This window comes from Lacerta agilis, chromosome 17, assembly GCF_009819535.1.
Source record: "Lacerta agilis isolate rLacAgi1 chromosome 17, rLacAgi1.pri, whole genome shotgun sequence".
Classification (NCBI taxonomy): Eukaryota; Metazoa; Chordata; class Lepidosauria; order Squamata; family Lacertidae; genus Lacerta; species Lacerta agilis.
The window spans coordinates 25,635,132-25,661,591 of NC_046328.1; the positions used below are offsets into that span (position 1 = coordinate 25,635,132).

A 26,460-nucleotide genomic window follows, 5' to 3' on the forward strand; every position below is an offset into this window, starting at 1 on the left:
TCACTTTCCTTAAACACTCTTCATACCGTCTGCAATGGGGAGACCTCAGGGCTCTGCCGTAACACACTTGCTTGCCTGAGGATTTTCCCCTGCCACCCCACGTTCAGAAGCTGACCAAATCTGACTCTAAGCATTGGCAATGGGGTAGAATCTTCCATGGCACCGGAGGGCATCAGGCTACCTTAGTGGGTGCAGGCCAGGCCTCATGGTTCACAGGCACCTCCACCCTCTGGCACAGAACAAGGTTTCTGCTGCCCCCTTGATGTAGCCCAGCAAAAAACTCTGTATGGGGAAGCGGGAAAGGTCTGTCCACTACAGGACTGGGTTCAATTTGGCTAATAAGCTACATTCAAGGACAGGATCGCTGAACAATTTTTATAGCACCAAGAGACTGCCAGGCACTGGACATCCACTCTCTCACGAACACACACACACACACACACACCAAGGAGAGGATCTGCTACCTCAGGATGTCTCCCCCACCCGGTAAGGGCAGGAGCTGAAAGGTGAAGGGCTGTTGCTCCAGCCTGTGGAAGCTCACTAGCCCAGTGCCAGCCCAAGTTGCCCCCTCCCCACGTCACCTATAGAGGTCCACTGGACCGGCAGCTGAATTTTCCTTCAACACTGGCAATGGGGCAATGCCCTCCATGACACCAGAGTAGTTTCAGGGGTGCCAAACTAGTTGTGTGAGGCGCACAGAGTTCTGACCTCTGACAGGGTGGGGTGTTGCCCCCTGCCACCATCAGCTGCCAGAGGCAGTTGCTCCACTCTGTCTCCTGGTGTCCAGAGCCCCAGTGCCCTGACCTGGGTGGCGCTGGGTGCCTGGCATTGCTGATTGTCCCAAAGGGAAAGGCCTTCACTTAGTGCCAGTTGTAAGAGGCTGAGGTATCTCTTCCTGCATCAACTAGCCCAGCCGACACTCATAGAGGAGCAGCTCTTGTGGTGCCTTTCCTTTGCAGGTTAAGGGGCCCGCATTTAATGATGCCTGTAAACTCATTGAAAGCAAGTTATGTCATAATTAGGCCTCAAATGAATGTGGAAGGGGTGGGGTGGGGGAGGGTAATCCTCAGAGTTGAATTTGCTTGCAATGTTTTTAATTAACAGCCCCTGCATTTATTTCCTCCGCTCCAACCACAGGTGACATGGCATTTAGGGTTTTTAAAGCATCATTGGGAAGAGCAAACTTTTTTAACCCACTTGCATTAACATCCATTGGCAAGATGGAAAAGTTTGAAAGGCATCCTACCGAGCTGGACTTGGAAAAGTGAAACTTCAAAATATTTTAAAACGTTAAGATTAATCCAGATCTAAAATGCTGCCAAATTGTTTGAGATTAATGCAGGTTCTCCTTTCGAATCTCAGCATCTCTTTTTATACACACCAGAGGTTAAAGCACAACTATTCCCAGTTGCTTACAGTACAAGCCTGCGCATGCCTACTCAGAATTAAGTTGCATTGAGTTCAATGGACTTACTCCCAGGTAAGTGAGTATAGTATTGCAGCAGTAATAAAGCCTCCTGGATACCATACAGGGCAAGACCCCTTGTTCCTCAATGGGTCATGCAGCAGGGAGAGCTGCCTCTAGCCCCCCCCCCTAAACTGCATTACAAAATGGCAAAGATCTGCATTGGTGGAAAATCCTCCCTTCCAGCCAAGTCCATCCCAGGTCCCAATTAAGTTCTGCAAAGTCATGCCTAACAGCTGTTTAAAGGCTGTTAAAGACTCACCCCCCCAAAACCATATTTTTTGCTCCATAAGACACACTCCTTTTCCTCCTAAAAAGTAAGGAGAAATGTCTGTGCGTCTTCTGGAGCGAATGTGTGGTCGATCGCTGGCTCCCTTTCTGGCCCCGCCCCCTTGCCCAGGCCTCCATTGTTGAATGTTCTGTTGGAATTGGTTTTTATTTTTGTGTAATTAGATGTATTTTTTATGTTGTATTTTTTTGTTTTGTAGTGGTTTGTAGTTATAAGTTGTAGGTTTTTAATGTTTATGTCTTTTTCTTTTTTTCTTTTTGTCTTTTATGTCTTTAATCTGAAAATTTTAATAAATTCTTAATAATAATAAAAAATGAATGTTCTGCAGATGGAGGCTGTTTGTTTCCCCAGCGACATGTGACTGGCTGATTAGATTATCTGTCTGGAAACTGTAGAAACCGCTCCCTTTCCTTTCCTAAAAAAGCTGCATAACTGTAAGTTGACCCCCATAAAAACAGGATTGTTTCCCTTTGCAAAGTAAGCTCAACAACTTTGAGCTGATCCTCAAAAAAGGGGCTTTTCCCCTTTGCAAAAGAAGCTGCTCAACTGTGAGCTGATCACCCCAAAAACGGGGCTTTCCCCCTTTCCTCCTCTAAAAACTTGGTGCGTCTTATGGAGCGAAAAATACGGTACTTTTCGCTGACCTGGGCTGTCACCTGAGCCCAGATTGTGACAAAACAAATGTAAGAAGGGAGGGCAAACCTATCCATTTTGGTGCTTCTCACTTCCTCATTTCAACACCAGTTTGCAATATCCCCCTAAGTCCTCACAAAAACCCACCATTTCAGTGTGGATTTTCCCTACCTTTTCATCTGCAATAGAGAACTCAATTGCAAAGTTTGGAGAAGTGAGAATTTAAAAGAAGGGCTGCCGTCTATTGTTTCAGATTGTTTCAGAAAAGTGCAAACTGGGGAAGGGCTCACCTTTAAATGCAAACTCTGTAGAATTTCTTCCCTATCCCAAATTTCAGGGGGCCAGCTGTGGCGGCAGGAGTGGCACGCCAGGAAGAGGGGTGAGGAGCAAAGTGATGGTTCTGCTCTGATCAGGCTGCATTGGGGGGCCTGGGTCCATTTTAAGGAGGGCACTGACCAACTGGAGGGTGTCCAAAGGAAGGTGGCCAGGATCACAAGTGGCCTGGAAACCTGAGCCCTGTGAGATAACAGGTGGACATAACTGATGGACATTTAGCCTGGATAACAGACAATTGAGGGGGTGACATGGCAGCTGTCTTCAAATGACTGAAGGGCTGCCATCTGCCAGGGATTCTTTAGCTGTGATTCCTGCATTGCAGGGAGCTGGCCTGGATGACCCTTGGGGTCCCATCCAACTCTACAATTCTAGGCAGACGGCAGGAGAACCACAGGGTGGGAACCATCTTCTCAAGGGTGCATGGCAGACCCTTCCAAAGACCCTTCTCCGACTTGCATTATTCCGGGATTCAATTCTGGGAGCAGTTTGAGCTTGGAGCTCCTTTATCAGGGACAAAGAGTCTCAGTTGCTATGGAAGGCAGCAGGGAGGCAAATGTCACAGTAAGTCCTGGCTCTTCTTGCAAAAGTAAATCACTGAAGATTCAGGCAAAACTTGTTACAAACTTTTAATGCTTTGGGTTGGGGGAGGGACTGCCCTTTCTGGTGTTGAAACCCTAATGGACCTTGCCCTGGGCCATCCTCCTGGGAAAGCAGATGGGTGATGAGAACACTGTTGAGTTGTCCCCTCCACCCCCCTGGAGCTAACCTGGCTTGCCTCTCTGCCCCTCAAACGCCCTCAATGGTCACCCCAAATTCTCCCTCTCAAAGGGCCACTCGGCACCCAACACACCCAGAGGAAAGGCCGAGGGGCTATTCTTGCCGTCTTGGAATAAGCCGTCACCCCTCATGTATACCCTCAAAACTCACCTGGGGAGGAAAGGTCCATCCCCACAACGCCCCTAGGATCTGAATGGTGGAGCTCCCCAGCCCTGACCTTGGGCAAATGTAGGAACTGGCCATTTGCTGCCATCGCAGACCCTTCCATCTGACTCCTGGAGCCAAGAGCCTTTCCCTGACCCTTCCTTCAAACGGCCGCCTTTAAACTCTCCATATATTATGTATACTTTTTATATCTTATATATCTCTATATATATCTTTATATATATATATATATATATATATATCTTTGTGTATTTATAGATAGATAGATCGAACTCTGCTCAGAGTTATCTATGGCTTCCTCTTGACTTTTTGTCTCCCTCTTTTTTTTTTTGGAAGAACCGGGAAGGCAGCCGGAGGGCAGGGAGGGAAGAGACACTGGACCCCCAGCTGCGCCCATGCGCTCTGCACGCGCTCACCACTTGCACCACACACGGACACGTCCTCGCCCTCCTCCCACTGGCCATTGCGCTCTTTGGAGAAACCGCCAGGGTCTGCTTGCAGCTTTGATGCAAAGGGATGTCCTTGCTGCTACTGCTGTGTCTGGCTCCATACACACTTCTTTTCCTTGACACCGGCCCCGACAAACGACATAAAACTAAAAGTCAGCCCAAATTTCACATGCTTGTAACACAGTTTAAAGAAAGACCACAATATAGTAGCACCTTGATCCAAGGGAGAGTGAAAAGGGGCGGGGAAGGGATGGAAGGTATTGAAGATTGGTTCATTTGGACCCCTGCAAAACAAAACCCCCAGGAGATACTTGATCCACCCCCCCTCCACACACACACACACAATGCAGCTGCACCCCAAAGCTGCGCTCCACTGCATTGGTTTATGGGTGTCAAACACCGCCTCAATTTTACTCCCTCTTTTTATTACAAGACAGGCTAGGTGTTGGCTGTTGGGGAAGGCGGGAGTCCTCAGCCCAACAGCGCAAGCAAAATCCACGTCACCTGCTTCTTTTATTATAATTAGTAGTTTTTCTTTTTAAAAATCTTTTTGTTTTATTCCACACATTTCCAAGACTCTGACACATTAACGAAGAGAGAGAGAGAGAGAGAGAGAGAGAGAGAGAGAGAGAGAGAGAAATGATAGAAAGGACAGACCCCTTTGCTTGAGATAATTCCAAGAGAGAGAGGAGGAGGTGGAGTAGAGGTTGTTTTTGGCCGCTGTGGGTCCTCTCTGCCCCCTAGTTCAGTTATAGGGTTCTGTAGAGTTGTGAGCTCCAGCTAGGCATCTCTGTTTCAGAGCATGGTGCTGGGGTGGGGTGGGGTGAGGAAAGATGGGTGGACCCCAGTTTTTTTGTTTTCCACACCAAAAGCCCCTCAACAAAGAGAGGGGCAAAGACTCTCCTGCGGACAGATCACAAAGCAGCATCCTGGCTCCAACCTCACCCGGGAAGCTTGAAATCCCCCCCTTAATCCTCCTCCTTCCCAGCGTCCCCCTCTTCAGGCCAACGCTGCCTCCCTTCACCTCGGCCTTCCCCCTCCGTTTGCCTAAGGGGAAAAACAGCAACCCTGCAGGGCTGGATGGCCAGGGTGGAAAAGGAGGTGGGGAGGGAGGGAGACCCTGCAACCTTCTTGCTATTGTTCCTTTGTGTGTGGTGTTTTTTTGTGTGTGAGGAGGAAAGGGCTTAAAGTAAACGAGGGATGAGCAAACCCAAGAGGGACGGCTGGAGGTGGCCACTGGAGGGCGCCATCAGCTGGCCTCTCGGATGCAGAAGAAGGGGAAGGATGCGCTTGGGTGGTCTCCTCTCCAGAAAGTTTGGGTGCGTGTAGGTCTGGGTGGCTCCACTGCGTGTGCCGGCTGGGTGTCGGTCTCTCTGGCGCACGCAGGGGCTGGGGGGGCTAGGAGGGGGGGCTCAGACATAATATTCCTTGTCTTTGTTCTTCTTGCTCTTGCTGGGCGTTTTGGCAGCAGCGGCTGGCTTCTCCTTGACCACCGTGCCGTTGCTCTGGGCCGAGTTACTGATGTAGTTCCGGCTTTGGTCCACCTGGTAGGAGCCTTCGTCCCGGTTGCGGTATTTGTACATGGCGTAGAGGAGGATGAGGATGCAGAGGGCCGCGGCCGCCACGATCCCGACCACCATGCCGGTGGTGCTGCTGGACTCCCGGATGACCTCCACGGCACCAGGGGGGCCCCTCTCCCCGGGGCCGGTGGGGTTAGCTGTGGGCAGATTGTGGAAATTGGGGGAAGAGGTTATACCTGGGTACTTAAGCCTGTTTAGCTTGTCGGGCTCAAAGGAGGTGGAGAGTGGGGGGTACTGTTTTGGCTGGGGGTTGAGGGGCTCCCGGTTGTTCATTTTGCCGGCGGGAATGTTACGGACCAGATTGGGAGAGGTTGTGGAGGTCAAGAGGTCAGGGACGGAGGGTGAAGCCGGCAGTCCTGTCCTAAGGTTGGGGCGGTATCCTTGGGCCTTTTTGGAAGCTCCTTCCGGCCGGCCTATTAGGGTCCTATCCGTGACCAGGGGGAAGGTGGTATAAAAATCTTCGTCATCAGTAGGGGGCAGGCTGGAGTCGAAAACCTCGCCCGAGGCATAGCCGGAGGCCTCGATCCCTTCTTCGCAGTCGCTGTCGTCTTGGTCGGCCAGACAAGGGGGCCTTGGATGGGATGGCGGGGAAAGGGTGTCTTTGGTGGTCTCGACTACGGTTAGGAAGGGGCCAAAGGTGGGAGGCGGGGGGATGAATGGAGACCGGGTGGCAATTGGAGGGGTGTCTAGGGAGTCTTCTGTTATTATGGGCAATACTAATTCACCTCCTAGAACAGAGAGAAAAGGGGGAGAGACAGAAGAGGGGAGAGCGGGTTAGTGACCTCGCAGGCGCCCTGCCCCCTTGACACAAGACAACTCAAGCCACGAGAGTTATAGCTAGCCAAACCCCTCCGTCTCCATCCCTGGCCACTAAACTGTCCTCTTTCTTTCCTCCTCTCTCTCTCCTTTGCAACACATTAGTCTAGAGAAATCATAATCAAAGGAAGAAGGAAAAAAAAAGAATTAAAAAAGTCATTTAATGCGCAAAAAATTAAACAGATAAAACAGCAGAATTAAGAGCAATAAAACCCTCGGCTGTCTGGCTGGCTTCCCATCCTCTCCTGCTAAAACACTAATATTGCCTTTTCTTGCCTCTTCCTCTTTTCCCTTTCTGTTTGTTTTTAAAAATAAGAGAGCAAACCACGGAATTCAGTCAACTTACATCAACAAATAGGCCGTGTGATATTAGCATGAAGAAAAAAAATTACAAAAAAGAAAACTAGGTAAGAATGTTTTTTGGAGAAAAACCAACTTTTTTTCTTTTCTTTTCTTTAAACATCTTTCTCTGCATCTTGCTTTTTTAAAAAATGTCTTTCTCGCTAGATTCATTTCTGTTCTTTTCTTTCCATGACTGCATCATTTCAAATCTTCCCTTCCCCACCCACATCCCCATCCCGAAACAGTCACCCCTTTCCCCCTTTCTTGGGGTGTCTCAATTTCCCCCCTCCCCCCCAGCAGTACTCAGAACCAATGGTCCATTCTGAACCAGGGAGCCTGAAACTCTAGCTCCTTGGCCCTTTCCAAATTGGGAGTGCAGAGAGGATACATATTTAGTCATAAATCGAAATGGCTTGTGGTATCAAGCAGAAGGGAGTTTTCTGCCACTGGGATTGGGTAAGAGGGGAAACAAATTGACAAATCTCTGAATAGGTGTCCTTCAAAACCTCGGGGAAACAAGACCCAGGAATCCTGTCTGCCTGCCCTCTCCCAATGAGTTTTTACCCTGCTCCCCTCTCAGAACTGATCCCCAACCCCCCTCTCCCAGCCCTGACTTGAATGAGGGCACCACCTGTCTAGAATGCTTGGAAGACAAAAGCACCTCTGATCATGTGCAAAATATGTCAGCTGGGAGAAGGGGTGACAAAAAGAAGTGTCAAGTTCCACCCTATCTGAACACCCAGGACCCTGGTGCACGAGGAAAAGGTTTCTCAGGTGAATTGGGGGAAAGAGAAGAGTCCAGGGTCGGGGAGCATTGCCCCTGCACAACTACCGAGTGCCTTAGGCAGGGAAAGGTTGGCGGCATGGATGGAGGGTGCGCAGAAGGAGCTTCTTCAAAGATGCAGGTAAAAAACACAAAAAACACCCCCACACCCCTGAACGGAGTTATGGGAGATACATGCAGTGTCTACTTTCTGTTTGTGTTTGTGTGTGCGTGAGCGTGAGAGACAGAGAGAGAGAAAGAGAGACAGAGAGAGAGACAGACAGACAGAAAGAGGAGCAACTCAGGCAGACATGACCAAGTGTATAGCAGGTAGAGATTTGGTTCCCCCACCCCTTTCCATCTGCACACAGGAACATTGCCTTATGGGTTACAGACGCTTCAGGTTACAGACTCTGCTAACGCAGAAATCGTACCTCGGGTTAAGAACTTTGATTCAGGATGAGAACAGAAATCGGGCAGCAGCAGTGGGAGGCCCCATTAGCTAAAGTGGTGCTTCAGGTTAAGAACAATTTCAGGTTAAGAACGGACCTCCGGAACCAATTAAGTACGTAACGAGAGGTACCACTGTACTGGCATTGGGGTGGTTATATGCAATTCTGCTTTCAATACTGCTCATGTCTGAGAAAGTTTGGGAGTATGCTCACTGCCTCGTTTCCAGGGCCCCTCCAGGATGGGCTGTGTTTGTGTGTGTTCTGCAACATCGACATAATAATAGTGCATTAGCAGTGGATTCATACAGGACCATCCTCATATTGTTCTGCTTTATTAGTTGTTGTGTGATGTTTCCCCAGTGTTTTCGCTTTATTGCTGTCTGGAGGGGAACCCTGGTGCTAAAGCTAAACAGCAGCAGCAAATCCCAGAGCATTTTGTGGTATGACTAGTTGCAGGATTTCAGCAGGACAGTTGAAGATGTGCATCCATTGGGAGCAAAGCAGGATAACCCAAAATGTTTGCCTTTTTGGTAGGTACAAAGTGCCGAAACGGTTGTGAGAATATGCTGTGAGACGGTTGTGAGAATATCCATGGGGATTTTAAATATTTTTGGGAGGGGAGCTTGTGACTCTGAATCCCAGGTTTGGTCACATCTAACTTTTAATTCCTCATCTGCAAAATGGGTCTATTAAGGAGTTCCTTCACATGGTTGCTGGAAGAAGACCAAGGTATAGCAGGCCAGAGGTCAACATGAAAGCGTTGAAGAAAAGAACAGCAGATTGGTTCCAAGAAACCCCTTTTTTCTTGTGAGTGTGCTATCATAATTTTTCAATCCAATATTTTTCTCTCCACCCCTCCCAACCTCAAATTACTCATATGGAATTCCAATTATGTGGCCATCCATTGCACACTTAGCTGAGATTGAGCCCCACAAAACTCAGTGGGGCTTACATGTGAGTAAACGTGCATGAGATTGAACTAACTTAAGGCAGCTTTTCAATACAAAAATGAAATACCCCACCCTGCTTTGGTAAGGAGGGACCTGCCTGGGCTTGAAAGGGGAGAGCAGGGAAACTGGCACCCCTTGGAAGCTCTTTTGGCAAGCAAGTGAGCTATAAATTCTATCCTCTTCCTCCTCCTGGCCTACGGTGGTGCCCCCCTGTGCAGGAGAAATGAGAAACTGAGGAGGTGAGCTGGTGATGCCAGGCAGGTGGGGGGCAGTGGCAATCTGTAGGAAGGGGAGGGTTGCCAAGGACCCCAGAGAGTGAGAGGGGGCAGAGGCTGAGCGAGGAAGAAAGGCAGGCTAAGCTAGGTGGCTGCGTTAATAGCTGCCAGCGATGGAGAAGCATGTCGGGAAGGGCAGGGATGTGCTCCTGGGAGATAAACCCAGCTATCTAAATGCTAATTCCACCAGGAGACAGCAGAGCTGCTGTGGCTGAGGATGGAGGGATGTTCCCAGCCTACCAAAACGATGCTGTTGCACTACAGCCTGATCAGGCCAACATAGGCTGGGGAGAAAGAGAGAGAAAAAGGGGCTCCATGCAGTTCTCTGTCATCACTCACTGGGGGTTTCTCCATGCAGGAGGCACCCGAAACCCCAAAGGGCACCTGGTTCAAAGCACGGAGGGCTCACCCCATTGTGCCGCCTATTGTAGGATCTATGCTGCCAATGCAAGCACCCCCACCTTTCTGCACCACTAACAATCCAGGCTGGCGCAGGCTGCAGGTGAAGGGGAGCAGAACTGGAATGAACAAATGAATGGCAGGTATGCAAAATAAAGCAAAGGAAAATACACGGGAGCCCCATTGGGAGGGAGGGGCCAGCTGAAAGGCATCTCTGGCCCCACAGCTCCTTCCCTTCGCCCTGCTCCAGTGTGAGCCAGAGGCAGCTGAGCTGCTCCCTGGTATGATTCTAGATGGAGATGAATAATAAAATTATACAAGTGTAGAGTTGGAAGGGAGGACCCTGAGGATCATCTAGTCCAGGCATGTCCAACAGGTAGATCGTGATCTACCGGTAGATCACTGGATGTCTGCGGTAGATCACTTGTAGATCAAAGTTGTTGAGTAAGCTGTCCTGTAAAATCTTCTGTTTATTTGAAGGGTGGGCATAGACACTGTAGTGTCTACACTGTAGTGTCTACACTGTAGTGTAGCCTCGTCTCTGAGTAGGAGTGGTCCTGTTTAGTGTGCCTGCCTGCCCATTCCATTCCCTTCTCTTCTCCCCATTTTAAAATTTCCAACCAAGTGCCATAAATTCTGTGGCTACTAAGCATGCTGAGTCCTTACTCAGTTGCTCGTTGGGTTTATTTCCTGGTTTTTATTTATTTCATTTGCACTTCGGCAAATCCCAGGCCTCCCCCAAGAATGCTGATACGCCTCTCTTTTTTCTGGGTGGCCCCAGTTTGGCTCCAATCCTATTGGCACTCGCCCACCTGAGTTTGTTACTGGAAGAAGGGATAAATATGCAGAGATGAAGGGATGCCTGGCTGTACATACACCTATTTCTGAGCTGATGGCACCTTTTTCTGGTTACTGGCCTTCCAGAAGGCTAAAGAAACATCTCTAATTCCAAGATAGAATTCCACTGACACAGAAGAGGAGTGTTAGGTACAAAGTAGACATGATGTTAATTGTGTGTCTACTATTAATGTGCACATTAAAAATAACAATTAAATAGTCACCATGGTGAAGGAGGATGGGAGGTGGTGGTCTAACCTGCCCTTTTAAAATAAGCCCACAAAAGTTACTAGCCTGCATTCCCCCCCAGTAACCAGCATTTGCATGCTGGCCACAGAGGAGAGAAAGCCCCATTGCAGAAAATAGAGATGACTAGATTATTCTACGCACTCGCCTGCATGGAAATTCCTAGTCACCTCTGGCAACCAGGTGAGTTGTTAACTACACAGCTGACCAACACTCCCAGAGCACAGGGAAAAGGGTTGAAGCCTTTCCAGATGGGCACATGCTATGCTACAGTCGCAAAAGCCTCTTGCAGAGATGCCTCCTCCTTAGGCGTAGTTAGGAGAGTCAAGCCATGCACTGTTGCTTTTTTGGGATGCTTGGGTGGAAGGATACCTGCAAAGGGCAGAGAAGAAGTTGTTTGACTTCATGCCCTGCTTTTGAGATTCCAAAAATGGGCTGCTGCACAGATGAGCTCTTGAAAGCTTCCAGACCTCCATGGTTGGGCACAGAGACAAGATGGTTGGTTTCAAGAGGGCTTTATTCTAACCTAGAACACTTTGTGGGCTCTGTAGTGATTTTCTGGAAAGTTCAGCAGCCCAAGCTCAGGGAGAGGAGTAAATGGGCAATTTTCAACACATAGCAATACCAAGAGGGAAAGGTGCTGTGGCACTCACAAAACGGGGGCTTCCCATTTTGTGAGGGGCTTTTGGTCTGATCCAGCTGCAGCCAGAAGCTTCTGATCTTATCTAGTGGGCCATCGAGCTAAGCTCAGTCTTGCCCACCCTGACTGCCAGGACCTCGCCAGGGCTTCAGACATGACCCTTTCCCACCTGTGATACTTGGTAGAAGCCAGGGATTGAACTTGGGGCTGTTTGCATTTAAAGCAGACACCACCCAAAACAAAGTACAAATTCAGTCTGTGGTTTTGAATAAAGGGCTGATTCAAATAGGAATGTAGGAGTTAAGCCCTGAGGTGGTCAGAACTGATTGGGACAGGAAGGCGGCCTTTGGGTTCCCTCTCAGCTCAGCATCCAACAGCTATGATTTTTAAAAGTGTCGGAGGCACTGGGTGGCAGAGGCGGCAGCGCTAGTGGTGGCATCCTGCTGATGGAGGTGCTCCTGACCCAGGAGCTGGTATCAGTGCCCCTTTTGACCTTGCTGTTTCAAAATATATGTGGAAGAGAGGAAGCTGCCTATGATTACTTCCTCCCAGGAAACAGTTCTCTAGGGGTTCAGGCAGGAGCCTGCACAAGTCCTACCTGAAGAAGCTGCCAGGACTGAAGCTGGGACCTTCTGCATGCCAAGCAGGGGCTCTTTCCCTGAGCTGTAGCGCTTCCCCAAGTCATCTCATTTTATTGTGTTTTGAAATGTTACAAGCCATCCAAGGAGTTTTATGGAACAGGATACAGAGACAGAGCCTTGTTGGGTGAGGCACATAAAATTTGGAGCATTCTCCCAAGGGACTTTTGCCTGTTCCCATTGTGGTTTAGGTTTAGAAAGGCAGCATGGACCTTGGCGAGTTTTTGTGGAGCCTTAAACCTTCATCTGTTTGTAGGTTTTTGTTGACTTTTAGACACCCGAGTTGCCAAGCAGTTCTCTCCGATATTGCTGCTATCATTTGGCTGCGGCTGCTGCTTATGAATAATATTTTATCTTGCTTGAAAGCTGCATTAGATTTTTTAAAGAAAGATGGGACATAAATCTCAATAAACCAACAAGCATTTACAGAGCAGCAGAGAGAACCCCTCTTCTTGATACCAAATGATTAAAATGGGTCACCAGGGACAAAAGGACTCATGGGCCCAACTGCCCATTTCAGGAAGGCTTTTCTGCCCTGGCACTTGGAGCTCTGAGAGGGCTGCCTACTTAGCATAAGGACAGAAGAAGAGCCCTGCAGTAGCAGCATGATCAGGATCAGGCCAATGGGGCCTGTCTAATCCAGTATCCTGTTCTCACAATGGCCACCCAGTTGCTTGCAGGAAATCTGCAAGCAGGACCTGAGTGCGGCATGTGGCATAGTCAACTGTGGCAGTACCGGTAATTGGACTTGGCCACCAAAAGTGCTAAAAAGCTGTGGTGTGTGTGTATGGGGGGGGTGGTTGTTGGATTTCACACAAAGAGTACTCAACTAGGCAGTCCCAAAGCAGTGGCCTTGTCACTTCAGAAGGCTGCAGGGCTTCACCCAGGCCCTGAGTGGATTGGCATGAGGTGATGGCTTAGCTGGGAAGAAATGTGCCTCTCTGTGGAAAAGCGGGACATGTGGAATAGCACCAACCTCCCCAACCCCACAGAAGAGGAGGAAGTGGAAGGCTTGAGGGTAGGGGGAGTGGTCTCTGTCCTCCCTTTCCCCTCCATTCTACCACTGCATCCTCCTCCTCCATTAATTAAAACCCCATCCAAATATGCTTTTTAATGAGTGGATTCTATCTTGCTTTGCTGGCTCCTTGGGTGGCCCCCCCTCTCCCCAAGCCTTTAGAAACAGTTGGCACCCGCTCACAAAGGAGCCTGTCTCTGCTTTTGATCATCCAGAAGGGAGGGGAGAAGGCATCAGCAAGGCTCCCATCAAAGAGGAACCGTTTTTTGGGGTGGGGAGACAGGAGGCTGCAGCGGCTGCTCAGCAATTCCCAAGGGAGGATGGGTGGGTGGGTGGAGGGGGGGGGAGCAGCCTAAAAGTGATTATGCTCCTTTGGCTCAGGGGAGAGGAAACTGCAGGAGGATGGGTGCCTTCCTGTTGACAGAAACCATGCTTGTGCCAGAGATGGGCTGGTCTGGCCCTCTCTGTGCCTCAGACATGCCTGGGAGTTCCACCCTGTTCCCCACCCATCCTACTCCTGTAAGCTGAGCGAAGGCACTCTGTATGTGTGCAGAGGCACTCTTGACTTCAACATGGCTTTGGGGGCTTAGAGGCTTGAGGTTAAGGGTCATGGCCTGAGTGACTCCTCAGAGGTGAGTGGAGGTCACCCTGCCCAGGTAAGGAGAGCAGGTGCAGGACAGGTGAGGCAACCTTTTTCATTTGAATCTTTTTTCCTGACTGACTAATTACCTACCCTTTAAGCAGGCAGAATTTCTTTGTGTCTTGCTAAAATCTCAATATACCTGCTAAGGGTGCTGAACAAAGTGTAAGATAATTTATAGTTCAGTAAAGGAAGGCGGCTGCCGCTGCTTGTTGTTTAAAACGAAAACAAACCTGCCTTGAAAATGGTCTTCATATCTCATTGCAGTGATATGGACAAAATGGCCTCAGAAAATTAAAACTGTCCAGGACTCCAATCTCAGCCCCGTCATTGAAACATCTGCCTCCATGGGCCAAAATCTACCCCTCCACCAGCCCCAGCTGACAAGATGGCTTAGAGGCTGTCATGTGCAGGATACTGGCATGAGGTTCATCACCCACAGATGGTCTGGGGGTGGACAGGCAGCCACCCCAGGAGATAAGCAAGCCCCAGGGCAGCCCCATTCTGCACCCAGGAGTGCAAGCTCCTTGAGGGCTGCCCTTCATGGGGGGCTAAGCCCAGAGGGAGAACATGAAGGCAGGTGGTGGGGCCATGAGGATGCAGGGCTGGGCTGAGCTGGGGCATGCTGCTCTCCCAGGGCTACTCGGAAGGGCTGTAGGTCTGTGGAAGAGGTTCAACTTTGCATGGGGAGGTCCCAGGCTCAATCTGACTTCTCCAGGCACTGCTGAAAAAGACTCTGGTTTCAATGGTATCTCCAGGAAGTCTCTTGCCCAGGAGTCATAAAAACCTGAACCCTAACCATAACCCTGCCCTCTACAGGAGGCAGTGAGTGGTCTGTGTCTTGCTAGCTGTTATGTTTCCCCAAACTGTGCAAATGTGACTTATCTGAGGAAGTTAATTTCTGGTATAGAAAGCTGAGCTGTTTGCCAAATGGACTGCCTCAAATGAAACTGTCAGTTGGGGGGGAGGGAGGCCCTGCAAATCAATAGCCATGCTGAGTTATTTTGAATTAAGCTTTCGCTGGTTAATCAACTGACTTTAAGATGTGTGACCCAATTATAATGGGTGGTGAACTGATTCCAGGGTGAGCAAGAACATCTCTCCATTCATCTTCAGAATATTTTGCGTCTGGTGGGGGGGGGGGGAACCACCCACAGAACTGGCAAGCTTAGGGGTGTTTTATTCTCAGAAGCATTCATGCCATATTCCTGTTGCTGAGGTTCCTCTGAAGCCAACTGTCCTCTCCTCAAGGCTTCAGTGCCAGTGTCCCTTAAGCAAGGGCAGGCCTGTATTCTGCATCACGAGATGCCCTTGGAGCGAGTGACTTTTAAAGACAAAATCCGCAAATGGATTGTAGACAGGGACGAAGCACTGGATTTGACTCTATCCAACTCGGCCATCCTATCTACGTGGTTTCCTTGCGTGAAGGCAGTAAGATCTCTGGCTCACTAAATGAGTGACCTGACGAATCCTATGCAAAGAAGAGCCTTCACACTAGCCCGCTTCCACTCCATTCCCACAGCATTCCTACAGGGTATATTTTCCAACACTCCTCTTGATCTCTGCCTTTGCCCATGCAACAGGGGAAAGATAGAGGACTTTATCCACTTTTTCTTTCATTGCTCTCTATATGACTAAATAAGACCGAGGCTCTTCCTATTAATTAATTAATTACCTGTGGAAGGTAACCAGGTAGTCACATACGGGAAGGGGCTATCTCCCATTGCATGTGACCCATGGGCTGTCCACATGAACTCTAGAGCTGGTAAGGAAGTTGGGTCAACAGGGGTGTTACATTGGGGCTAGGGGTAGCCAGATAAGGGGCCCAGAAGTGGGGACAGGGTTGCCCTGTAGGTTAGACCCCAACAGCAAGTGTGGCAGGTGTTGCTTGCAGGTGCTCATGCTCATTTGTGCAAAAGGCGCATGCTACCACTGGTGAAACAAGGCAGCAAAAAAGCTCTGAGTGACACAGGCAGCTGCCCTCCCCCTGAGCCACTGTCTACATAGAGTGTTCCTCAAAGCTAACCAGGACAGGGCTGGCTCTGGGGTGTGTGTGTGTGTGTGTGTGTGTTTGGGAAAAGATATCACAATGCTGCTCACCAGGGGAACCAGCCCCAAACAGAGCTTTTAAGATTGCAAAATGGGCCAGGGAAGGAACTGAGGGGTCAAGAAGACTTGGAGCCCATAACCTCTGAAGCGAAGGCAGAGTTCAGTCCCTAGCAGAGAGTCCAGGAGCAGAAAAATCTCAGCTTTCATTTTTAATTGTGGGGGAACGACATTGCAAGTGCCCAACCCTTATGTCTTCAGAGCTATTCTAGAAATCAATGTGGGCAAATGCAGGGGGAAATCACAGGGACCAAAGAACAGCTTCAGTGCCCCTCCCCAAAAAAATTCCTCTCCCTGAAAGCCTCTACAATTCCCCCCTCTCCTCTCCTCTCCTCTCCTCTTTCTCACATCCTCCATCTAATCACCAGAATACTTAAATTATTTGAAAACCTTAAAAGGGAGCTAAATTGATGAAATGGTGCAGAAGTCCCTTTTGTTCCTCACAGCCACAGAGCAGCTTGGCCATTTCAACATCCTTTGGTGATGAATTCTGCAGGTTGTCTGGGGAGGAAAATCTCTCTTTTGCTTGGGCCACTCCAGTGACCCTCTCAACAACAGGTCAAGGCTCTGTTGCTCAGTGGCATAAGGCGGCTCTTTCTGCCCCAATTTAAATCAGCCCTATGTTCAGAGCCGGAAATGAGGACTGGAAACTTGTTTTGGTTTTACAGGAAGGGCCAGAGTTCAGTGGGAGGGCAGCCGCTTGCCTAGCTCAATGTCTGATATTTCCAGGTAGGGCAGAGAGAATTCCCTGTCTGAAATCCTGATGAACCACTGCTGATAATACTAGCAAGACGGACCAGTGGTCTGACTCTGTATAAGGCAGCTTCTTAAGCCCGTATTTAAAGGCTTCCAAGATCCATATCTGGGATTTCCAGGTACAGCTGAGAAAGAGCTGTATGAGGCCCTGGAAAGAGGCTGTCAGCTGGCTTGGCAATGCTGAGATGGATGGATTTCGGTGTCAGCCAGCCTCCTCCCAGCCTGAGGTCCTTCAGATGAGCATGTGGTCTTCAGCATACAAGGCATGCGGTTCTCCTTAATTGCTCATGGCTGTTTTGACGGAATAATTCCAGGATTGAATGCTTGGAAATAATCTCTCTCTTTCTCTGGTTTCATAAGCCTCTCTTGCAGGAAGGCATAGCCGAAAGTTCTCCAGGCAGGCTCAAGGAAAAAGGCCCTCCTGCAGAGGCGGAGGCGGCTGAGCTGCTGCAGAGGCTGGCGTGGAGCAGCAGCACTGAGCTGTGGATGTGATGCAGGCAGGCAGGCTGCAGGCAGAGGGGGCTCTCGCAACAGAGAGCGAGACAGACCAACGCACACACATTGCACACAGCCCAGATGAGTCCCTGGTGGGATGGGCAAGCAACGCTGTGCCCCAGAGGCGGGAGAGAGGGCTATTGATGGCTACTAGCCAGGATGGCTCTGCTCTGCTGCCATAGTTGGAGGCAGCAATGCTTCTGAATACTAGCTGCTGGAAGCCACAGGAGATAGGACTCTTGCGCTCAAACCCTGCCTCTGATTTGCCTTGTGAGAACAGGATGCTGGACTAGATGAGCAAGTGGCCTGATCCAGCAGGCTCTTCTGATGTTCTTATGTTATATGAGAGATATTATCAGGGGTTTTGGCCTCTGTGCCCAGCCTGGATCAAATATCTGGGCTTCTTCACCTGCTGTGTCTCCACCCTCTCCTTTTTTTTGGTGTGGTGTGTGTTCTTTACAAAGAAGGCTTGGCAAGCAAATGAAAGAAAGCCCCAATGGGGATGGCCAAGGGACTCCCCTCTGCAGGAAGACCAGCACCTCCAACTCCCTCCCTCCAGAGTCATTCCAAGAGAGGGAGAAATGGGCAGTAGGTCCTTTCTATCAGTTCAGCCAATAAATCACCAACTTCTGGGTCCTTGGATGCTGCCTCTTCCAGAACACTGTAAATAAGAACTAGTGTCTATGTTTGCTTTCTCCTCTCCTGCTCCTCTTCCATCCCCATTCCTTTTCCTTTTGTGTTGGGTCTTCATAGTCTGAGGGCATGGACTGCCTTACAGTTGTGACTATCCTGGGAGCCTTTCCTTTTCTGGTTGAAGAGGAGGACAGAAATACTTCAAATAAACCAAAGGAAGCATCTCCTTGCTTTGTGGATGGTGTGAGGGGAGCCCCAGATATGCCCTGGGGCCAGAGAAAGCTCTCCTCCTTCTCACTGTTTCTGCAAGTGGCCTCTGCAGGTGGCCTTTGGTAGGCCTCCCTGCTTAAAGAAAGTTTACAGCTCATGATGGGTGCTTGGAAGGTCTGCTCTATTTGGGGTAGGAAGTGGGGCGGAAAGCAACTGCAGGCTCTTCTTATGTTCTCCACCACTGAGCTCTCCTCTTCCTCTGAAAAGCCAAGTGTGCTTCCAGCTCTCCTGCTTCTGTACTAAGGGATGATTTAAACACAGACAAGCATCGGGAAGGGCCTTACACAGAAGCAAGCTCAGCATCACCTATGCTAACTGACAGTGGCTCCCTGGTGTTCCAGAAGCCCAGAGATGCCACTGGGGATCAAACCTGTGGCCTTCTTGCATGCAGAGCAGGTCCTCTGTCCCTAGGCACAAGCCAGCAACAGACACCAAGGGAGAGATATTCAGGCCTGAGATGCATTGAAATGCTTCTAGATGTTTCTGTCTTGGCTGTTTAAAGAGGCAGATCTGGATAGCAGCCCCCTCCCTCCCACCAAACATTTCAGCACTAAACTGGAAATATTGGAAGACCAGAGCTGCAGAACTAAAAGAGGAGCTGAGCCGTGCGCACACGCTGCATTCATTTCTCTGGGCTGCACAAACTGGCTCTTTTGAGGCACATGGATCTGCAGGGGGTCCAGCGTATTTGCTGTGCGGCTGGCATGGCCTGTGGAATGCAGGTCCGCACCGTGACGCATCACCAACAGCCACAGCTCTCAACCATGGCAGTACTGCAAGAAGTGGAGGTAAAGGGGCTGGTTTGGTGCTGACCTCCCTGCCTCTCTCTCCTACCAGTTTCTCCATGACAGGCCAGCCATTGCCCACGAAGTGCAGGCCTCAGCACAAAGCCCCAGCTCCTATCAGGCGACATGCTCTCTTTCTCTCTCTTTGCCGTCGCCAACATCTTCTTCCCTTCCTGCCTTCCGCAAGCTGCCTCCTGTCTCATCCATGACAGGGCAGCCCCTGCTTAGCTGGTGGGAATGGCAGCTTCTGATTCGAGGCATTTTTTCCTCCTCTCACTAATCCCAGAAGCCACCAAGTGCTAAGATCTGAGGAGATCACAGCCAGAGCTGATATTGCTGCAGGCACAAAACAGATAGCAAGGAGAGAAGCGGAAGGGAGGGAGGCTGTGTCAGGGCTCTTCTGAAGAAAAGGACCTTCTCAGCTGCCGTGATCTTTGGGGCATGGAGGTGCGAGGAAGAGTACTTTGGCCTCCTGAGGAGGGAAAGTGGGCAGTGGAACCTGCCTTTGAAGTGAGCCAGGCCCAGTAGTGTGTGTGTGTGTGTGTGTGTCCCTGCCTGCAAGTAATTCCTTGGGGGACTGGCTCTTGGCTGTGTCTCCCACTGCTTGGGGAATGCCTGAAGGTGCTGGTCAGGAACCAGAGTGAGGAGGAGGCTCATTTTCAAGTACAGAGCTGGGGGTGGGGATGCCCAACCTAGCGGTTGAGAAGCACCTGGAAGAGATTACCTCTAACCTCAGGTAGAACAGAAAGAGAAAGTGGATGAGGAAGTGGGGTCTCACTCCAGGCTCCTCTGCTGATGCTGCTAGGTGGGTACACCCATTTCCCACTCCTTCTGCTCAGATTTGAGAGTAACCCCCCTCCCATCTATAATGACTATAGAGTGAAAGGGCTCACTCTTTGTGTTGCTGATGGGACCAGATGGCAGAGCAGATCCCCTGGTGGAATGCCAAGAGCTTCTCCCTTGGTATCTGGGGAAAGTCCCCTGGCACAGGGGTGGGTGGGTCCAGGTGGGCCTGTCAGTTAGTAGGTCATCTCCCCATATTCCTACATGGCGTGTCCTGCACTGCTCATTCCCCTTCCCTATAAACATCAGAAGTGCATTAATAGCTGTTTGACAGTGGAATGGACTCCCGTGGAAGGTGGTGGACTCTCCTGCATTGGAGGTTTTTAAGCAGAGGTTGGATGGCCATCTGTCACAGATGCTTTAGTTGAGATTCCTGCATTGCAGGGGGTTGGATAAGATGACCACCAGGATCCCTTCTAACTCTGCAGTGCTATGATCCTAGGACTGCTGGATCCTTCCTGCTCCATGAAGACAAGGAGAAATTCAGTGACCAGCCACAGAGGATGCCTCGCCTTCCATGCCTCCCCTGCCAAGAAGAGCCCTGCTGGATCAGGCCCAAGGGGGGTCCATCTAGTCTAGCATCCTGATCTCACAGTGGCCCACCAGATGCTCATTAGGGGAAGCCCACAAGCACGACCTGAGCGCAAACGCAACAACTTTCCTCTCCTGCAGTTTCCAGTAACTGGTATTCAGAGGCACTTAATGCTTCTGAGTGTGAAGGTAGAAGAGTCATCCTGGCCAGTAGCCCCCAAACCATCAGCAGCCTATAATAACATTAACAATAATTTTATTATTTATACCCTGCCCAACCGACTGGGTTTTCCCAGCCACTCTGGGTGGCTACGGAGCCTCCCCCGACCTGTGGGTCAGTAGTGCTTTACAGAAAAGGGGGTTATGTCCCTCCTAGTTGGTCTCATTGAATGGCTGTTTTCAGCCCTACCTAGAGATGCTGGGGATTTTGCTGGAGCCTTCTGCATGCCAAGCAGCTGCTCTGCCACTGAGTCACGGCTCCTTCCTGATTCACACCCATGGTATTGCAGACGTGTGCTGTGAAGAAGGCAAACTGAAGACGCCCTGGGCTCATGGGGAAAGGTGATCCCTTGGAGGGGAAAAGCACTTTCTCTTGTAAAGCCATGACCCCCATGGTCGGGCTTTCCACTGTGCTGCCTTAGCTCCAGACTATTCTGCTCCCTCTCAACACCACCACTGCCTAATTCAAACCCAGTCCTGTTGTTTGGGAATGAGAAGTTTGTCCTTTTGCCAGGAAACAAACTAGTCTAGAAGCCTCACACCCTCTGCTTTTAACCTCTGGGCATCTGGCCTGCCTCTACCCTGTTCCCAGGTGTCTCGAGCTCCTTCACAATCTTATCCTCACTACAACCAAGGCAGGCCAGGCTGAGAAAGGGTGACTAATCCAAGGCCACCCAGAGAGCTTCATAGCCGAGTGGGGATTTAAACTTGGGGCCCTCCCAGCCTAACCCTGGCAAGCTTATCTGTCTGGGTGCAAGCGTGGAAGATGTGTGGCAGGACGTTTGTGTTTCTGTGCTGGCCTTTGCAGGGGGGGGGGCAGCGCTGAGGCCCACGTCAGAACCACTTCACTTGAAGAGGGAGAGAGAGAGAGCCTGTCATGGGGAGAGGCCGGCATTTGTCCAGGGTGATCTGAGCTGACAGCTGGGGCCAGCAGGACCCTCAATGCTGGGGGAACAGGGAGCAAGATCAGCCCAAGTGAATCACAGATGTCCACCGAGATCAAGACAGCAGCTGAAGGACTCAGAGACCAGAGGTCACAACTACATCTTCAAGTTGCTAAGACTATGTGGACAAGCATATTCAGAACTGCAACATGCCTTCCTCATGGTGGTAGGAAGGTGGCTCTGGCACCATCGAGGGTTGGATCTGAAAGGGGAGAGGATATTGCATGGGGGCTTGTCCCCTGGTCTGCTGCCACACTGCTAATAGCCACATCATTGAAGGGCTGCAGTGCAGGGGCAGGGTGGCTGCCAGGTTCAGCCTTGCTGGCATCTCCAAAAGGGGGTGGGAAAGTCTCTTGCTGGAGGCTCGAGAGCCGCAGAAAAAACTGGTCCAGATTAACAGGGATTCAGAGGAAGTCAGCTTCCAGCAACACCTTTCTGTAGACCTTTTTTTGGGGGTGGGGGTGGAGACACGCTGATCAAAGCTGTGGGTTCTCAGGCTGGTCAGTGGGTCTACACCACAGCAGCCGCCAGGTGGCTTTTTCTTCCTCTTCAGTTAACACCTGATCTTGTGAAGGCTCCCCATTGACCTTGACCTGCTTCTCCTCCTCTGCCACCAAGCATGTTCACCTCCCAAACCTCAAACTGGACCCCATCTGGGAGCAGCAGCTCTGAGAGGGGACCCTGAACTGAGGGGGCCTCTTTCCTTCCTCATTCTCTCTCCCTGCCTCCCCACTGCGGGCAATGAGCTTGGGGCAATATCACATGAATAGACATCCCTTTTGTAGCAAGCTCTAGGAGTCTGTTTTCTGGGGCATTGCAGAAAGATCGCTCAAACTTCAGAAGCTTTTAGGGTTTGCATTTGATGTTTTTCTTATCACTGCTGAGGGTTGCTCTGCTCCTCCCATCCCACCCTGCAGGAGTGGAGAGATTATCTCTTTCCCTTTTACACTGAGGAGTGTGATTTAGCTGTGATTCCTACACTCGGCAACCAGAAAAAAATATGCAAACTTGGCTGACCTGCAGAACTCCCTGTTATTTTGCATATATGACTGGAGTTATATTTATGTATTTATTTATGTCACAAAATTTATACACCACTTGATTGTAAAAAAATATCTCAAAGCGGTTTACAAAAAGGCTTGCTCCTTGGCATATTTTGTTCTGGTTTCTCAATAGTCATGGGGATGGGCCAGGAGCTGCATACGATAGGGAAGCCCCCTCTCACACACTTCCAAGCATATCTTTGCAGCCACAAGGCTAGGAACTTGCTTTGCAAAACAGCAGGTGACAGCAAAGATTCTCACAAAGCTAAGGAAGGCACCAAGAACCATCCTTCTTCGCTTCACCAGAATTGTGGCATACCCATGACCCTGCTGCTCAGTTCCATCAAGCTCTATGAGCAAGAAAACATTCACTCCCACCTCTCTCAATGGCTTGATGTTGTAGACAAAGCAGATGCCACAAGCTGAGTTTAAAGGTGCAGATACCCAAAAGCCCCAGCCCTGGGGTGGGGTGGGGTGGGGTGGGGAATGCTGGAAGAAAGGCCCATGCAGCCACCCCCAACCTGGGCCCCTCCAGGTATTTTGGGCTACAGCTTTCCACCAGCCAACTGCCACCAACTCTGCTGGGCTCAGGGTGGTGGACGTTTTGGTACAAAGGTTCCAGAGGGCCCCAGGTTGTGGAAGGATGGGCCAGTTCAAATTGCATTAAGTTCTATGGATGTTATACTGTTTTAACATTGTGATGTAAAACCACTTTGGGAGACTGCAAACCTGAAAGCAGTTTTGGAATGCTTACAACAAATACATATATACAAATATGTTCCTGGCCACTTTTTTGGGGGGGGGGGTTCCTAAACGGCACGTGCAGAGTGCTGGATATGGCTGTCACGTAACTGCTGCTCCGCCCTGCACCCCAATCACAGCTGGCCATGGTTTGCACCAGCAGCAGCAGCAGCAGCAGCAGCAGCAGCAGCAGCGCCATGATTTGGATGGTATGTGTGTCGAGAATGGCTTTGTCTATCTATTCACACATGGCTGGGGCGGGGAGGGATGCAGGGATGTCATATGTGTGTGTGTGGGGGGGTCTGCTTCCGTTGTGCATTAGTCCAGACAAGGCAAGGCATGGAAGCTTCCAACTGAGCACCAAGAACAATCTCTGACCCAAATCATGTGCAAAGTAAAGGTGCCTTACCCCAAACCCGCCCACCTGTCCATCTGGTTTGGCACAGTGTCCCACGCCAGGAGCTCTCCAGGGCTTCAGGCAGGAATCTTTTCCCAGCCCTACCTGGGGATGCTGAAGACTCAACCTGTAAACTTTTGTGTGCAAAAGATGAGCTACAGCCCCTGCTTCCTGTAGCGGGCAGGCAGGTCCTTTTCATGGTTTGCTTTTGGAAGTTTTGGCACAGCAGTCCAAAGGAGGCGTGCCAGGGGACAAGCCCGATTGCCATTGGTGGGTGGGTGTAAAGCCCGTATTTTTAGCACCTGGGCAGGTCTTGGCGACCATGGCTGGGTTTTTACACTGCTCCCGACTGAATGTTTTAAACAGTGTTGCAAGGGTAGAGTTCAGTGGTCCATTTTGAATCTTGCCTCTGACGTGAAACTAAGTAGGTGGCCATAGGCAAGCTGCTCCCTCTCAACCCCGGTGCTTCCCCCCTGTAACAATATTGTGTTTTCTTGTGAAGGTCATATATGTGAAGCTCCATTCCTTGGCCCTTCTGCCTGCAACCGGAGAATAAGACTGCCCTTCTTTCCAAGGCAGTGGTAAATACAAGGTGTGTAAGGTGCAGTCACTCTATGAGCAAACTCAGTTGGTGCTGAGTGCCAACAGGAAGGGGAGCTAAAGCAAGGCCACTGAGGAAGCAGGAAGCAGGCATTGTTATGCCTTGGGGACCCCCCCCCCCCGCCATAGATTTGCACAAGTACAGAAGGTATTTTTTTAAAACAAACAAACACTCGGGCAAATCCCCTCCTCCCAACAAGTTGAATGAGGACTGAGCACTTCTACTTTAATTGGCAGATACTTGGGGGAGGGGCTCCACAAGTGCAAAATTCTCTGGGGGGGGGAGTCTGTCAAGCACTCTCCATTTTTAGGTGCAGTTGAAGAGGCCTTTTATGACTGATAGTTTCTCTTCTTTTTCTTATTTCGGGGAGTGTTTCTAAACGCTGCTGTGTATTCTCAGTGCTTTGCTTCACTTTTAATTTTGTATTCTACCGTTTTTAAGAGGCTATGGAAAATTACCTTGGAAATCAGGGTATAAAGACACAAGCACTGGTATTTTGAGGATGCCAAGTGCCTCACTTGCGCAACGCCGTCGCGGAAGCACAGAAGCACCCACCTCTGAGGAGGCTCCCATGTGCAGAGCAGAGTATGGAGAAGGCAGTGTGTGTGTGTGTGTGTGAGAGAGAGAGAGAGAGAGAGAGAAGAGAAGAGAAGAGAAGAGAAGAGAAGAGAAGAGAAGAGATTGGATGATGTCTTGCTACTGTGTTGTGTTGGTTTTGGCAAGCCAGTTGCACAAGGACCCCTGGACCGATACCCCTGTTGTGAGGGCACTACCTGTGCATGGTGCAAGGAGGTGGGCCTGTGCATGAGAACCTGTGCGCTCCCCTCCCCCTCCTGGCTGTGGGTGTGCCCCGGGGCTGAGAGGATGGAAAAGGACCCACCAGTACTAGGCTCGCACTCCTCCAGGTCTTCGTCGTCGCTGGGGCACTCAGCCGAAGCCACCAAGAGGTCGTCTGTGTTCTGCAGAGAGAGGAAGACGAGAGGCAGGGTGTCAGCGGAGGAAAGGCCTTCCCGTCGCAACCACTCCCAGTGGAGCAACCCCCTTCCCCTCATTGCCACCTCTGGTTCCTGCTTCAGGAATATCTGGGTCCAATTGCCAGTTGCACCTGCTGCCACTCCTCTCATCCTTACAGGTTTGGAAATGCCTCCACGTGGTCTTAAGGCAGGCCCCTGCACTCCAGGGACAGCCACAGATCAGGGACTGAGCTCCTGTTTTGCAGACAGGTTTAACACCGCAGCCTATGAGTGCAAGATGAACTGACACAGCAGAAGGCAGCTTCTGTATGTGGTTTTCTGGGATGAGAGAAGTGGATGTTTGTGGGGTCCACACCAGCCTGGAGTGGCAGAGGGTGTCTAACGGAAAATCCCAGTTGTGCCACTGGCTGCACTCACCCCAACTTCCCTACCTTCAAGGGCAATGTGGTGGGCCACACAGGAGAGCTCCTTTGAGGAAGGGGAGAACATAAACTTGAGAAGAGGAGGGGCCTCCTTGCTCTCCCCAACCCTCTGCCATCAATATTCCAGAGCCAGCGCCACCATCCGTATCAACCTCCTTGTGTCAGAATTAGCATAACAAAGGCTTGGACAGGAACCTGGGGCACAGAATCAATCAGCAGGACCCTGTTCTTACAGGGGAATATAAATGAGGCGCTTTTGGAGACAAACGATGGCAGGAGAGACGCCCCTGCTCCTTCGCCTCCTTCTGCCGTAGCACCCGCCTGCTCTTGGGAGGCACGTCCTGCTCCTGCCTGGTGCCAAGAGACACAGGAAAGCAGCAGAAATTCCCGCTTCTGCACTCCTTCGCTGCCATGCAGGGTCTTGCCTTACAGGCAAGCTGGAGGAGGGCTTGGTCTTGCGGGAGACTTCCTTTGCTATAACCCCCCACCACAACTCGATTCTGCTGCATCCAGGTCTCAAGCTCAGTTGCAGCTCACCTGAACCAAGCCTGTTCTCCACCCTGGATCACGCAGAATAACAGGAATAAAGACGTGGCTATAAGCATGTGCAGAGTGCTTTCCTTTCACTACTGCGTCACCAACCCTCACATACCAGGGTTTCCATCCAGAGGATGCTGATGGTATCCAGGCAGCCCTGAGTACCTTGCCCTGGGCTTTTTTCAGAAGGTGACTGTCATTGAAGGGTATGCCAGAATCCCAGGGGTGTGGAGTCCAACATTGGTCAGTGGGGGTGAAAAATGCACTCTGCATGTGCTCCATTTTCCCAGGGGGAGTTCTTTTTTATCATTTCTCTTTTCAAAGTCCTTGGGATCTGGTGCTATCCTTGATCTCCACGCCCCTCAACACCACATACGGTGCCCATCTCCAAGCTGAATTCCTCACTGCCTGAAACTGAGCATTCATGCTACATTCCCTCTCTTGTGAATGTGTCTG

General features: G+C 50.4%; 1 protein-coding gene across 36 annotated transcripts in view; it reads right to left on the minus strand.

The window, feature by feature from the left end:
• Positions 1 to 4,272: 4,272 nt before the first annotated feature.
• The window catches only part of NRXN2 (neurexin 2), a 285,739-nt gene continuing 263,551 nt past the window's right edge, over positions 4,273 to 26,460 (minus strand). For 20 of the 36 annotated variants that reach the window (XM_033136170.1, XM_033136168.1, XM_033136167.1 and 17 more), the window contains 2 exons: positions 24,952 to 25,030; positions 4,273 to 6,422 (listed from right to left, as the gene is read on the minus strand). In XM_033136170.1, the coding sequence (XP_032992061.1) occupies positions 5,527 to 6,422; positions 24,952 to 25,030 (975 nt within the window). In that variant the 3' untranslated portion in view covers positions 4,273 to 5,526. The remainder of the gene's footprint in view (positions 6,423 to 24,951; positions 25,031 to 26,460) is intronic. The other 16 variants (XM_033136173.1, XM_033136182.1, XM_033136180.1 and 13 more) reach the window with 3 other exon arrangements.